General features: G+C 45.9%; 1 protein-coding gene across 1 annotated transcript; it reads left to right on the top strand.

The window, feature by feature from the left end:
• Nucleotides 1-154: 154 nt before the first annotated feature.
• nagpa (N-acetylglucosamine-1-phosphodiester alpha-N-acetylglucosaminidase) lies at nt 155-11,383 on the top strand. Its single transcript, XM_069536936.1, has 12 exons — nt 155-379; nt 2,027-2,226; nt 2,930-3,197; nt 4,653-4,792; nt 5,948-6,056; nt 6,389-6,517; nt 6,859-7,064; nt 7,993-8,040; nt 8,278-8,406; nt 8,772-8,903; nt 9,737-9,815; nt 10,370-11,383. The coding sequence occupies exons 1-12, from the start codon at nt 285-287 to the stop codon at nt 10,548-10,550; spliced, it is 1,716 nt and encodes a 571-aa protein (XP_069393037.1). The 5' UTR covers nt 155-284; the 3' UTR covers nt 10,551-11,383.
• Nucleotides 11,384-15,674: the final 4,291 nt, after the last annotated feature.

The following is a 15,674-nucleotide window of genomic DNA, read 5'->3' as shown; positions in this document are numbered from 1 at the left end:
TACAAGAGTAACAAATAAATAGAGTCCAATCATTTTAAAATAGGGTCCAACTACAATAACTTCAAATATACAAAATCACACCATAAATAAAACCTAACTAATAAATAAAGTAATGTAACACTCACAAACATCTTTTTAAATTATTTTTATCTACATATAGCTACTGCCTTGGCTTTTATTTTCTAAGGTAACCGGAAGCTGTGTGTGTACTTCCGGCCCGGTGCCCTCCGCGGGGTGCGGGAACAAACAGCGGAGCGCGGACTCGTCCTCGGTTCACTCTCACGATGGACGCTGCGTCGGTGAGAGCTCTCCGTGTGTGGCTGCTGCTGCTGCCGCCGCTGTGCCGATGTGTCCGGGCCCCTGACACCCGGGACACCCGGTAAGACTTCCGTTAACCGCTAATGCTAATAGAAGTGTGCTAGCTGCTGTTAGCCGGGGGGGGGGGGGGGGGGGGGTCCAGGGGGTCCAGACTGGTTGAGTGACAGCTGACATGAGTTCATTTCTGCTTTTGTTCAAAACTTCTTTAAGTTTCACTTGAGGTCATGTGACGCAAAGTTTCTCTGCTGAGCGTCGACGTGAGCCAAGAACTAATATGAGTGTTCCTGAACGCACCACCTGTGAGCAGATGTTTGGAGCTGATGTTTGGAACATCTGGACTCGAACATCTGGACTCGAACATCTGGACTCGAACAGACCTGAGGTCCTGGCTTCATCCTTCACAGCTCCCATGATGCTCGTCTGTGAGAAACAGGAAGAAGATCACATATTCAAACAAACTGTTCTGACTCCTCATTTATTGGTTTTTAGTTTTGGAGAAAACAAACAGAAGCAATTTGTCTTTTCTTTTTTTTAGTAAAAAGGATTCATGTGTACTGTGTACATGTACATGAATACCCACCGTAGTTCATACCTCCACAAATACCCTGTGTCCTGATGAAACCAGTTCTGTATCAGAGAGTTTCCTGACATCAGTTTTTGTGTCATCCTGCTCACAACATATTTGTGTATGAGGGTGAGGCCCGCTGCGTGCAATTAACATCTGAACAAACAGAGAAAAACAAAGGGAAGCATTTCTGGGTGTGGGGGCGATTTGCCTCTAACATGGTGTTCGATAAAAACTCACAGACTGACCATGTATGCCCACGATACAACAACCAACGTGTAATCAGACTTTGGCGCCTCGATGACGAAAACTCAAAAATGTCGTAGTTTTGAGTAGTTTCTATCCTTGAAGTTGATCTGATGAGAGCTCTTGGAGAAGTTCGTTAAAATACACAACATGTAAAATGTCTGTTTTTCACAATGCTCCTTGAGACTTTTTCCTTCGTCTTCGGTCATGACACACGTGTGTGCCGATTTGCTGATTTTCGTGAAGATCAGTGAAAGCAAACTCAAACTGGAAAAGAGGTTTTTATTTCCACTGCCTCCTCCAGAGTATTCCAGAGTCGTGTGAATGTTCATCTTCTTCAGTCAGTCAGCAGAGAAGAGGCTTCGCTCACTACATGTGGTTCTAACGTTGGTTTGCTGCTGAGGCTTCATTATTTTCTGAAAGGATTGTTCAGTTCGACGTTTTTACAGTTTGCTGATTTGATAATTGATATACTGAAGAAAGTCTGAGGAAAATGATGTGTTTGAAAACAATCAAGGTACAGTTATATCCGGCCTGCGATAAAAAATCCTGCCGTTGTGCAATGTTATATTATTAAATCATTTTAAGCATTCCAGAGATTCCAGTGCCACTGTGCTGCTGTCTGTGAAACAACAAGTTCACCGAAACTTTCATCTCTGTGATGAAGATGATAAACCCACAGTTGTCTGACTGGTCCACACACCCTAACATATCACAAATAAACTGGCAGCTAAGAACATATGCTTTGCTTGGCACACGTACATAAGAGAACAATGTATGTCCGTCCTGTTCGACTGCCTCTGTGACTGGCACCTGTGCATAATTTTTTAATTGCTCCGTAGACACACACACACAGTATCATAAGACACATTCTCTCTCTCTCTTTTTGCTTCGTAGCGTCTCTTTGGACGATGACATCCTGCGGCCATACGACCACGGCCACGGCCCCTCACACTCTCACTTCCATGTTCGAGACTGTCAGCCCATCGCTCATGGAAACTCCACCCACGAGAGCCGGGCCTCCAGTAACCGCAGCGGGCTGCCTTTTGCCGAGTCCACACCTTTTGTGACTGATGTGTCGGGGAGATTCGTTTACGGTCAGTGATGGAGAGAAATGCAAAATAACTGAATTGAATTATTGGTCCCAAACGACTTGTAATCCTCTGAACTAACGCTCCTCCAGTGTGTTTGTTGAAAACTGTCGAAACGTTGTTGGAAGGGTGTGTTTTGGATCAGGAGAGAAGCTGATCAGGGGATCCAGGCGTGTTTTTGCTCTTTCTTTAACAGAGTGACAGGTGTACAGACGGAGGAGTTCATGCCTGAGACAGAACTGCGTTAAGCCACTTAAGACGTACATTTATTTCAACAAAACATTAAACACATTTTCTAAATATAGAAACATGATCAAAATATTTCTTGATACTTCACAAGTTATTTGAGGTATGAAAAGGTTTTAGTTTTTGAGAACACTTGTCGCTGCTCCTCCCCCGACACTCTCTGATGCCACCACGCGTCATCAACACGTGTTTTCACTGTGACGAGACGGAGCTTTCACGGACAACATTTTTAATTTGGATCTGTTCTGTCTCCGGCTCAGTGCCACCAGCTGTGTTTTTAAAGGGACGAACCCTTTTCTCATCATCTTTGCATCTGTGGAGGAGACAGAGTCAGAATATGTTCATTGATATAACACCAGTGCCCCCCCACCCCCCCCGGCCTGGTTTCTATCTTGTGGGTTCTGGTTTTGTGTCCCTGAAGCATCAGTGTCGTCCAACCTCAACACAGTGTTTTTGTTTGCAGGCCACATGACGGTGGTCCACGACCCGCTGAGGACGGTGTCCCTGTTGGAGCCGGTAGGGCCGGGCGGCTGCTGGTTGAATCAGAGGGCCTTGGTGGAGGAGTCGGCCAAAGAAGCTGGGTGTCTGTATGCCATGAACGCCGGCTTCTTCAACCCAGACACAGGACAGTGTCTGGGCAATGTGGTGAGCGATGGCAAGATGGTGCAGGACAGCGGCGGGGTGCAGAACGCCCAGTTTGGAATTAGGAGGGACGGCACCCTCGTGTTTGGGTAAGAGATTCAGTCCAGAGCCGAGACGCTGGCAAAAAAGATTCATGTAAATGATCAAATCATTATTTTACACAACTGTAAAAAAATTAATCAAGTCATTGGTTGATTAGTTACAGAAAAGACTTTTCTCTGAGCGACGACGAGGTGGAAAAACCCCAAAAAGGCCCAGCAGCATTCTCTTGATCAGCTTGATCTGCCTTCACACGGAACAGTGGGCAGTCATGAAGGCGCCCGGGGAGGTGAACTGGCACCTCTCCAACCTGGTGTATGTGTTTACACATGTGTGATACCAAAGTGCAGAAATTTGACAATTCAACAGCAAAATAAACTTAACTTTACGTTTTCCTGACAGATGGTGGAGTTGTGTTCAGGAGGAAACATTTAACGTTAGGGGTGTTGTGATTATACGACGGTAAGCGTGGCACCATTGAATGGTGTGTGATGAAGCCCCCTGGGAGACTGAGTTCTGGAAGCTCTCCTTTGTCTCCAGAGCAGAGGAGACATGCGGTCAGGCTTTTGACTCCACATGTAGGTCCCTGGTTCACAGGGGATATAAGGCAGCATGATTCCTCAGCCTGACCTCAGGTAACATTACAGGACTAAAAATAAAGCAGGGAAATGTGACTGGTTGAAGTTGTGTAACTTAAGATAAGATCTTATCAGGATCTGACCAGGTAACAGTTCAGGAAGTGTTCCAACTGTGGACCACACCTAATTAATAAAGATCACATCACCCATCTGTTCATGTTGATCGTCACGGTGTCGATCTTCACTCTGTTGATCGTCACGGTGTGAGGGCAAGCGAACTAGAAAAAGAGAGCGAGCGACAGCTCTACACTGAAGTTGGCGAGTAAAACATTAAGTTTCATTATAAGACTCTGGCAGGACAAATATAGTATACAGTATGTAGTGTTTATGCAGGAGCCGATACACAACACACGTGCAGGGTACACGTCGCCCTTCTGACACTTTGTTGTGTTTCATCTCTGATTTATCATCAAGTAAAACGACGCATCATATTTGTGGAAAATCCTGTAACTTTGCTCCACTTCATCGATCCTGATTCCATCATTGTAAACAAAAGCACAAACCGAGAGTTGGAGTTACACCTCCCACCTGTAGGGGGCCTCTGAGTGAGGACGTTTTCAATCACCTCTTAAAAACCCATTTTTATAGATTGATCGCAAGTGATGCTGTGATTTGATGGTTTTCTTTTCATCTTTATTTCACTCATTTTACTGCTTTTACGTGTTCAAGTTTTTATCTACTTCTCTTGCTTTGTTGTGAGTCCATGAATGGCTGTAAACAAATAAAATGGCAGTTCATCTTATATTGTTTGAGATATTTCAGTGTGAATTCCACAGTTTGTAAATGTAGAAACATAAAATGAAGATGTACAATAGTTTTATCTATGATATAATGTCCTGATTTTCTGTCTCTTGTCCGTCCACCCAGGTATCTGTCGCAGGAAGAAGTGAATGATCGCTTCAACCCGTTCATGCAGCTGGTCAGTGGCGTGGTGTGGCTCCTGAGGAACGGTGAAGTCTACATCAACCAAAGCCTGAAGGCCGAGTGTGACAAGACACAGAGGACGGGTGCGTGTTGTACTTTCACAGCCACGAACATCAACTGCAACGTCTCCGGGCGACTGCCAGATTTCAGTCGTCGGCAACGAAAGAGTCTCAGAGACAAACGCCTTTCACGAGAAACAGAAAGTGTCGACTGACAATAAACCCAACTGGTTTGCTGTGAGGTCACAGGTTGCCATAGTAACAAACACAATCAGTAAACAGTTTTTAGGGTAGAGTCGTTCCAGAAAAAGATTTCTGGAACTTGGCACCGTGTCCCTGTATCATGTTGTGCCGCTCTTCCATGTTTCAGTGTTGCAGAACTTCGTCTGTGACCTGACGCGCCACCGTCACAGTGTTTGATCAAGACAAGACATTCTGACCAGTCAGTGTTTACATACAAGTTGAAACTTGGCCTCAGCTTTGTATGAACTGTTAGTGAGGACAGCCAGGCTTCATCCATACGACCACAGCTTCATTTTAAACAGTGTCCTCAAACTCATCAGTGGACACTGGAAGCATTTTGCGTAAATAACACCTGGTCTCCTCCACATACAGTTGTAACTGTTGTAAAATACAGAATTGATCTGAACAGCAGCTGTTAGCAAACACAACAGGGTCAGTGACACTTGTAATTGATTCTCAGTGTTGTTCTACTCTGGGAGCTGATGCTGGTTTTATTTATATAGAAGGAGGTCATGTGACAGGAGCAAGAGGTTGTGAGCGTCTACGTCATAGTTTCCAAACATCTCAGTTTCTGCTCGTCCAGAACAGAACGCAGCCCCAGAGTCTTCAAACTTAAACACAACCAGCGGACTTCTGTTTTTAACTGGCTGAAAGATGAGTGTTGGCAGCAGATGCATCTCTGGCAGAGTGGATGAGTTTTTAAATGAGAACGTAATAATGTGGGCGTAGCCTCAGTCACTGTTGGTTTCATGTAGCGCTTGATACAATGGGCGTTTCCTTCCCTGTGATGTCACACGTCATAAAAAATGTCAAACAGTGATTGGTCGGGGGGGCAACATGTCTAATTTATGACTCTGACACAGTGAGCATCAACCCCACGTCTTTTTATAATTCTGAGACATATTAATATAGTTTGATTTCATGAGTCTTCACTCCTTTTACTTGTAGTATTCCCTGATACAAAAACAACATGTTTCTTCCCTCATACTGTCACAGGGCAAATCCTCACATTTGTGGACGTGTTGTCGGCCAGGACGGCGGTGGGTCACGATGCTGCGGGCAGACTTGTCCTCTTCCACAACGATGGACAGACTGGAGTAAGAGGGTAAGACAAGGAGAGAGAGGTTTTTTCTCATAGCACCTCTCTAAACAGATGCTGCTTTACAAGTTAAAAATGAAGAATTCATTGGACAAAATTCAGAGCAGTTTGACAAGTCCACAACAATATGAGACTAAAAGTGTTCGTGATGAGATAAGAGTGAAAACTCAATAAAACTGAAATGACTGCAACAGTCAGTAAAAACTGGTGAATGTTGAGAAAGCAAAGTGAAGACGTGTCTTAAAGAAGAGGATGAAAGTTACAGAGCTCCTCAGGGAGGATGTTCCAGAGAGCAGGACCCTAACTGGTTATATTTCTTGTTTTGTTTTCTGGTGCAGGATGAGTCTCTGGGAGGTCGCTGCATTCCTGAAGAAGAACGGAGTGATCAATGCCATTAACCTGGATGGAGGCGGGTCCTCCACCTTCGTGGTGGACGGCTCCCTGGCCAGCTACCCCTCTGATCACTGGTGAGCCAATGGATCCGTCGACCACGTGTAACATCTCGCTGTCATATTCTCAGTTCTTCAGTCTGTATTTCATACAGCTACGTTTTTCATCATGATCTTTGTCCACAAGAGCGTTTTTCCTCCATAACTTTTTTTAATCGCCATCCTGAAAAAACACATACAGCCACTCACGTCCTCCGGCACTGAGCGTGCAGGTGCTCACAGATTGCTGGGATAATATCTCGTCTCCTCCTCTAGCAGAGTTCATGCGTCTTCAGACCTGAATGTAGTTTAGTGGATGTTGCCTTTGTACTGTACATTTGCTCCTCTGCTCCTTTTCATCCATCTCTGCTCTCCAACAGCATACCGGACAACAGGTGGCGCTGCAGCCGGAAAGTGTCCACTTTCCTGTGTGTTCACCCGCGGCGCTGCGAGCCGCAGGACTGCAGCGGACACGGAGACTGTGTGGACGGACTGTGTGTGTGTCAGCGGGGCTGGACGGGCACAGCCTGTCATAAGCTGGTGTGTCAGCCGCCAGCCTGCGGGGCCCATGGTGTCTGCACTGTCGGTAAGTGTGGATCGATCATTGTTTGTCTGATTTACTGAAGGACTAATGGATGCACCCAATAAACCTGAGTGTAAATCTCATGAGGTTTATATCTATACAGAGCTCACACTGTCCTCAGCTGAAATAAAGGAAAAGAGATTTTTAAGTGCTGAAATCACAGACGTAAATAAAGATGGACGATGCGTCTCCACTTCCGGTATGAACACTGCGATCTTGAGCCAATGACGTCATCTGGATCTGTACACGCACCGGACCAATCAGGCGTCAGTCTCAGCTGTCAATCATGACGTCTCTGTTTTTATATCATCAAATAACTGAATCAAACCAAACTGATCAGAAACACTTGAGCAAACATCAGTGAGATAAAATGCAATCCATGTCCCATCTGCTAACATGGAGGAGGCAGGGACTATGATCGACGCTGTACTGCAGCAGTCCACCAGGGGAGAGTTGCTTCCCTTTTGGGAGCCGTCATGGTGTTAATCTTTATTTATAGTCTGTCGGACACTGAGAAGCCACAGAAATATAGGAAGTAAAACTGTTGCCCTGCTCAGACAGGAGCGTTCTGTTTGCTGCCTCGGCCGAGGACGTCGTGCTTTTGTCTGCTTTGTTTGTTTGTTTGTGTTTTAGTTTGTTAGTCAGTTTGTTAGCAGGATTACACAAACACTACTCAACTTACTTCCATTAAACTTTGGAAGAACACGTTGGGGTTTATTTAGAGGACTGATATTTAATGAGACTGTGATTTGGTGCAGATCCAGATAAAGATCTGTAATCGAGTGAATTGAATTTAAGTGGATCCATAAGGAGACAGTTGCAGAGGTGTGAGTTCTACCGAGTGATCCGACAGTCCGAAGTCGATGTTGTGTTGAGCTGGTGTTGATTGTGTATCTGCAGTCTTTCATGTGTCTGCGTCTCTGTGTTGTAGATGGCTGCGTCTGTGATGCAGGATGGAGAGGGACCAACTGCACCCAAGGTAAACTGGGCTGTCACACTGATGTCGCGCCCCCATGTGACTAATTGTGATTTGTGAATAAGGGCTATAAACTTCATTGATAGAGCACTTTTCCCTTTTTTCGGGGCGGCATCAACAAGGAAATAAAAACAGTTTGTTGTCGAGTACAAACCCTGAATATTAGCTGGCAGGAAGCTTGTTTCCAGGAAGTCGATGTTGTGTTGAGCTGGTGTAATATTTATTTATTTTTATCTGAAGAGTGCCTCCCAGGTTTCTACGGTGACGGCTGCAATCAGACCTGCGACTGTGCTAACGGCAGCTCCTGCGACGCCGTCCACGGACGCTGCACCTGCCCCCCCGGTTTTCAGGGCGATGCCTGTGAACAATGTGAGTTCCAAGTGTCATCGTCAGACCTGAGCCAGATCTACAGATTACACCACCATGATTCTACTTCTCAGCTGCTGGTAGTAATACCATAAATATGTTACCATGGCAACCACATGACCCACCCACAAGACAACGCGCCGACATCAGTCGCACGTGTCGCTGTCTACAAACCAGTCAGATTAGACGCAGCCCACTTAGGTGACGACGGCAGGATGTGCATGTGTCAGACTAAATTCTTTAGTGTTAATTTGTTCCAAATGAAACAAACACATGAAAAATTGGTTTGTATGTAAAAATGTAAAAGTGTGAAGAGTGTTTTGTTTTTGTGTGGCTACTTAAAGAATGTTGTGTCCTCCCTGTGTCAGTGTGTCCTCTGGGCTTCTTCGGTCTGTCCTGTGCTCAGGAGTGTCACTGTGACAACCAGTGTCCGTGTGACCCACAGACAGGAAGCTGCAAAACCACGCTGCCACATGTGACCAATGACACCTTATACAGAGGTACACACACACACACACACACACACACACACACACACACACACACACACGATGATCATGAACGCAGGGACAAACACCCTATGCATCATGGGAGTTCCCCCAGCAGTTCCCACAGACTGTAAATAAGGATTGACAGCTCTCTCAAAAGATCAGCCAACGTGTCTTTTTCCTAAAGAGGATTCAGAGTAAACAGTTAGAAGGTAGTTGTTTTCCGACACATTGACGTCCATACATGTTCCTCACATGTTCCTCACGTGTTCCTCACGTGTATGTGAGAACAAATGTCGGAGTCAGTGTCTCTGGACGTGTTCTGGATCTTCTCCTGCAGCTTCTAGTAAAACATCTGGAACCTTCCCGGTGAGCGAGTGGGCGTGTCTCTGAGGTTTCTAACACGTGACGGACGTGAAACTGAAGAACACAAATGTCTCAGGATGAAGAAGAGGAGCCGTACACGTAGAGGACGAAGACGTCCACTTGGACAGACGAGGAGGTTCCAGATGTTTTGGTGATGAGGGCCGACGCCGTGTGGACGAGCTGTAAACAACAACACTGATCTTTACACAGTTTAGACGCCATGTCCCGCCTCCTGCTGCTCTACAGGCTCCACCCCTCACCTGAACGTCCCCACATGTTCCTGTTGTTGTGAACGAGTCGACAATCTGCTACACACACTGACTACACAACATGACTACACAACATGTCTACACAACATGTCTACACAACATGACCACACAACATGACCACACAACATGTCCACACAACATGACTACACAACATGTCTATATGTTTGAGATGTTTGTGTTACTGAACTCCTCCTCTGCCTCCTCCCTCAGCCGGTGTGTGTCTGGCCAAACAGATCGTGTCTTGGAGACGAGAGGATGAAGCTCACAGAGAGCAGCCTTATCTAACGGAGTAAGTTTCAAAGGCCAGGTCACATGATGCACCTTCACCTCTGACCTTTTCCCCCACGCTGCACCTCAGTGATCATCAGAACCCACAGAGCTTCCTGTTCCGACATCTTCATCTGAAACACATCAGCACTGTTCAGGCTGACGTGTTCAACAAGCAGTTCTCCTCCAGTCCAGAAGGTGGCGGTACTACCACAACAATACACACGTTGTACGTCGGGTCCAACATCAGCTGAAGCTCAAACCTGTAAAGAGTCGGGTTTTTTAAAAATACTTACTGAAATAAAAAGGTGCCGAGCACTCCGGCCAATCAGAAATCTTTAACACCGCAAGACCCTCCCCCAAATTTTCTTCGTTTCAGAAAGGTACAGCCCCCCCCCCGAGCAGGGACGACTAAATGTAGATCCTGGTCACTGAGGTGGAAATGCAGCTTTACAGGAAGTGCATTACGATCACAGGAGCGAGAGCGAGATACCACTGAGTCGATCTCTTTACTTTGGAACTCCTGATTGTCACTGCTGACAGACTCTAAGCCCCGCCCCCTGTCTCTCTCCCCAGGCAAACATGGCTGATCATCACCATCATCTTGGCCTATCTGCTGTCGATCAGCCTGCTCGTTCACCTTGTGCAAGCCTGTCGCAGCATGGTGGCGTCTCTTACCCGGCGCGGCGACTACTCCTACGTCCCGCTGGACAACATGAACGGAGCTGCGTCATGTCCTCAGGCCGGAGACGAGTGAGGACGTCTTTCCTCTGCTGATGAAAAATGTTTGCTTCGCTGGAAGGAAACGGAGGCCGGAGCTTCCCGGCAGGTGAAGAAGGAGCTTTACGGGTGACCAGGGGTTCGCTCACAGATTCTGTTTACAGACGGGGCAGAGCTCAGAGTGATGAACTCTGACAGGCGCCTGCATCGAGAAGCGAGATCTGTGGGTGTCTTTAAACTTTCTCAGGCTTTTCTGGACGGGGCGTGGCTTATGACTTGCACACCCGGGGGCAGATGTAAAAGGATCTTTCGCCATGTTTAACAGGTTAAATGTGAGTTTTTTTAATCCGAGTGTAAAAGGGGAAATAGATTTTTAGGTGTTTTTTTTACTATGCACTGCATAGTAATGCAATGTCTGAATGTCAAATATCTGAGGTCAATCAAGAAGTGGTGAATCAGATTCGATAAAAGAATGAAGAAGCACAGAATGTTTCAGTTCACAGGGAAACCTTTTGTATTTTGTACTGAATCAAACCTTGTTTTTGATCTTATTCAACATTTTACACTGTTACTGCTTCTTCTACTGAGCAGAAGTCTGGAGAGGTTCACGTGAAACGATACAGCGGGAGATCTCAACGTATCAGCCTCGTTATCTGATGCAGACCAAACATGTCTGACACAAACCAGTTACTCCTCTGTTACATTCCTCTCATGTACTTTTACTCAAAGAAACTTTGCTGTCGCAGAATTTAAATCTACCACTAACCACCAGTGTCGCCTTAATCAGCCTCAACTTCAAGCTTTTGTTTGTAGAAATATGAATTTCTATTCTCTGATCATGGGTTGCTGCCAATAAAAGGGTAAAACAGAGTGTGGACTGTTTGTAAGAAACAAGGGAAAATGTTTTACTTTTATTAGCAGCTAATGCTAAATGAAACATCCCTGTGTGAGACGCTGCCTCTATGTTTCTCTGCAGAACACATACGGACGTCTTCAGGAACCACAGGTCACATACAGACAACCTGAAATCATCACGCAGTGTCTCCGGCCGCTGGGTGTCGTCTGCGCAGAGCCCAAAAGAATCTGTTGGATTTAAAGATGAAAGTCGGAGTCATGAGCTCAAACTGCTTTTTTAAAAAACGATTCTGTTCATTTAGATATTTTATCAGGTTTTGTTCATTTAGCTGTTCGGTTGTTCTTGTGTTTTAATTCATTCTGTTCATACTTTTATTTTTAGCAGATGAAATGTTCTTCAGCTCAGAGATGAAATAGTGACGACGCTGAGACAGTCTTTGGGTTTTAGGACAAACATCCGTCTCCTCTCCGTCACTGCTCTGCTCTCGTCCTCTCTTGAGGTCGGCGTGTTCTTGGATGACTTATGGAGGCCATTAACCACTTATCTCCACAGCCGCTGACGCTTGCTCTGTGGACGCGACGCCTTCGATAATCCTGTTTGCTCTGATCGTCTGTGGAGGGAAACGTCCACATGATCTCTGTGCCGTCAGGATCCATGACCTCACAGAGATTCATCAATATTCCTGTTTGTATGTATCACGTCAGAACTACGTCACCGAGTCTGAGCCTCGGTCCGGTTCTGTGGACGCTCCACTGTCCTCACAGAGTTCCCTCCCTGTTTTTATATCCTCCCTGAACATTCACGCCCCCTGCTGGTCAGAGAGAGAATTCAGCACTTCAACACTGGCTTCACTTTCTGGACCCAGAGTCTGCGTCTGTTTTTATTTCCAGCCGGTTGGCGTTTCTTTCCATTTCACTGACCTCTGGTGGATGAGAGGAGGAATGAGCTCCTCTGAGTGACGTCGTCGTTCTAGTTTGATTGTGTCACTTATTGAATCACTGGTGAATCTCTCACACCCGGTGGAGACGGTGACTCGCTGTTTGAAGCAGGTTGACTGAGCCCAGCACAGAACCAGTTTACAGACCACAGCTGCTGCTCGTCCGGCCTCCCGGCTCAGCTGATGCAACTCAGCAGGAGGATGTCACTTCAGTGTGTGAGCAGGTTTCTGAACCCGAGACAAACTCTCCCTCGATTGTTTTCTCCGACACCATCACACCCTCGAGGTGTCAAACGGTTTTTTCTCTGGGTGTGCCCAGTTTTTTATTGTTTATTAAAGGGACGCTCCGCCTAAAATCTGTAGAGTTTGGATTTTCATGAATGACGAACAGCTTTGACAGTGAAGAAAAATCTGCAACATAAATTCCTCCAGCTGATCAGTCAGAGCAGACATTCTCAGACGTGACCTGTGACTCTAGTTTGAAAACATTCCTGGATCCGCACATAAATCTGAAATCGCCATCGCTGACAACTCTGACTCCAGATGACGTCATCGGTACAAGATGGCGGCGTTTCTCCGTGGTCAGAGGAGGCGGAGACGTGTCGTCCATCTTTATGATCTGTGAAACTGTGGAGAACACAGCGGTGATCCAGGATGACCAACGAATGACTCCACCATCACTGATGTTTCCTGTTTACCTGTTTGTTTCTCTGTCGCCTGAATAAACGACTGAACCCCAGAAAAGAAGACGTTTACATTTTGACTCAGACGAACAGACGTGTTTGTCTTTATTGTTCAGGAAAGACGTCACTTCCAGCTCCTCAGACACGTCAACACCAAGTCTCCGCAGGACAAACCTCACAGGTCCGATCTGTGTCTGACCCACTGATCTGTTGTCAACACGACTCAGCAACAACACGGAGTCATTGACCTCGTCACCCAGGACGCTGTTGCACAACACACTGTAAACATCAGCCATGTTATGTAAGTACACAGGAAGTTTAGGTTGAGTTTAGTTAATACTGGTGGGAGGCTGGACACACACACACACACACACACACACTGAATCATTTGTGAAACAGTCGTGAAGATTCAGTTTAAACTGAGAGAACGTTAGTGTTTAATAAAAGAATGAAAACATCTGAACCGTTCTGTGTCTCAGATACTTTTGGTGCAGTTGTGGTTCCGGGGGGGGGGGGGACATGCTGTGGACAGAACAGGGAGCGGAGGTGGAGGACGTCTTATCAGTGTTGTGATGTGGGAAAAGCACAGGTATGACCTTGTTGTCTGGGAGTGGTAAAACAGGAGGATAACATGTCGCCCCGTGTCCTGATTCTAATCTGTGAGTGTTTTTCCACACGGATCTGTAACATGTGTGTTTTTGGGTCAGCAGGGTGGTGGCGTGACAGTGAAGCTCATTATACAAACACACTGAACCAGCTCACGTTAGTTTGGACTTCAGACCGTCCACTGCTGCAGCTCCTCTTTTCAGCCTCTGTCTTTAACACCTGCACTGAGCTCCCGATCATTTCAGGGGGAACTCAAACGTCTGAGTCAGAGTTTTCTGGATCTTCTCCTGCAGCCTCCAGTAAAACGTCAGAGTGAGTGCATGTGAGAAAACAGCAGGAAAACATCTTGAACCTTCTCAGTGAGCGAGTGGACGTGTTGATGAGGTTTCTAACACGTGACGGACGTGAAACTGGAAGAACACAAATCTCTCGACTAGAATAAAGACTAGACGCCCGGCGCCAGGAGAACGTGTTGAGCAGTCTTGAGGCGGGATCATCGCCTCTTTGTGTCGACTCATTGAACGTGTGATGCAACATTACTCCTGAGTTACAGTTCGACGCTCAGCCGTCTACTTCCTGTGTGTCGTCATGACTACCATTCATCAGCAACGCCATCATCAGACGGACTGATACCTGCCAACGTGGCCTCTTCTTCTTTTTAAACGTTGCAGTGCTCTGAGCCAGCGGACGTTTAGAGGTCAAAGGTCAGGTCAGAGTGGTGTGAAGTACCTGAAGTACATTTACTCAAATCTCAGTGACTCATTCTTTCTATTAATATTCTATTTTTATTTCTACTCATTGATCTGACAGCCGCACTGGTTCTCACAGTTTGTAAAATATGACTTTATTGACTCGATCATGAAGAATAAAGAGTTCAACACCACAAACAAACATCGGTTCGATGTCGTTTCAGTTGCATAACTCCTGCGTCTTTATCCTCTGGGATTTCAAAAAGTATTTTGTCTTTTCCTGTGGATTATGGATTGGGTGGGGGTCAGAGGGAGGAGGAGGAGGAAGAGGAGGGCGGGGTTTCCTACTCCCCCCTTTTTGCCTTTAGTGGTGGGAGGAGCTGCCCAGCCCAGGGTCTAGTTTCAGCTCCGCCCCCTGAGCTCTGGTTGAAACCTGATAACGATCGAATGAAATGAATCCTCAGTGATTGTTTGATTTCTTTTTAACCCCTTCACTGTTGATGAGGCTGAGGCGTCATGATTGACGGATCAGACTGAACCTCGGAACTGCAATACCCGTGGCTCCACCCCCCCACAGACTCTGACCCCAAAGCCGCCATCTTGGTGCAAGATGGCGGCTTCAACATCTGAAATATTTTGGCTTCATTTCGGGATGAGGTAGGAAGTGGAGACGCGTCGTCCATCTTTATTTACAGTCTGCGAGTGAAACGCTCATGTCCCCCTGGTGGCGATTGCAGGAAGTTACCGTCCAATCAGCTGCTGAGACGGAAGATTGGAAACAACTTTTCTTCAGCGTCCCCGCGTCTCGTCACATTTGGTCTCAATGTGAAGAACTCTGAGATCCGTTCACCTCCAAACAACCAGGACTGAAAATAAACATGTATAAATATATCATTTATAACATACATGTTACAACTGAACTTCATATAACTTATATATATATAAAGTGTACTTATATATGTGTATATGTACATGAGGCAGACTTGACCATAAATACTTTTTATTAAATCACCTCTTGTTATTTGTTTATCTTGTAAATATTTGTTTATGTTGTTATTATTTGTTCATCTTGTTATAATTTGTTTATGTTGTTATAATTTGTTTATCTTGTTATAATTTGTTCATCTTGTTATTATTTTAAATCATGTTTGGACTTTGATGTTTTTGTTTTTGTTTACAAACTGTCTCGTGTGTCGCATGTTTAAATGTTTATGTTTATTTTTCAGTAAAAAACAAACAATCTGTACCCGGAAGTGCTTGTGTAACATATACTGTGGGGGGCGGGGCCACGCTCAGCAGCAGCTCGGAGAAGGGAGGGGTCACGTGGGATAGTGACAGCTTCCACCGCGCGTTCTCATTGGCCGAGCCGCCCCGGGCCAGTCCCGCCTCT

The sequence above is a fragment of the Paralichthys olivaceus genome, chromosome 13 (assembly GCF_024713975.1).
Source record: "Paralichthys olivaceus isolate ysfri-2021 chromosome 13, ASM2471397v2, whole genome shotgun sequence".
Taxonomy (NCBI): domain Eukaryota; kingdom Metazoa; phylum Chordata; class Actinopteri; order Pleuronectiformes; family Paralichthyidae; genus Paralichthys; species Paralichthys olivaceus.
Note: the sequence above shows the minus strand (reverse complement) of the source record. Positions and strands in the feature narration are given on the sequence as shown.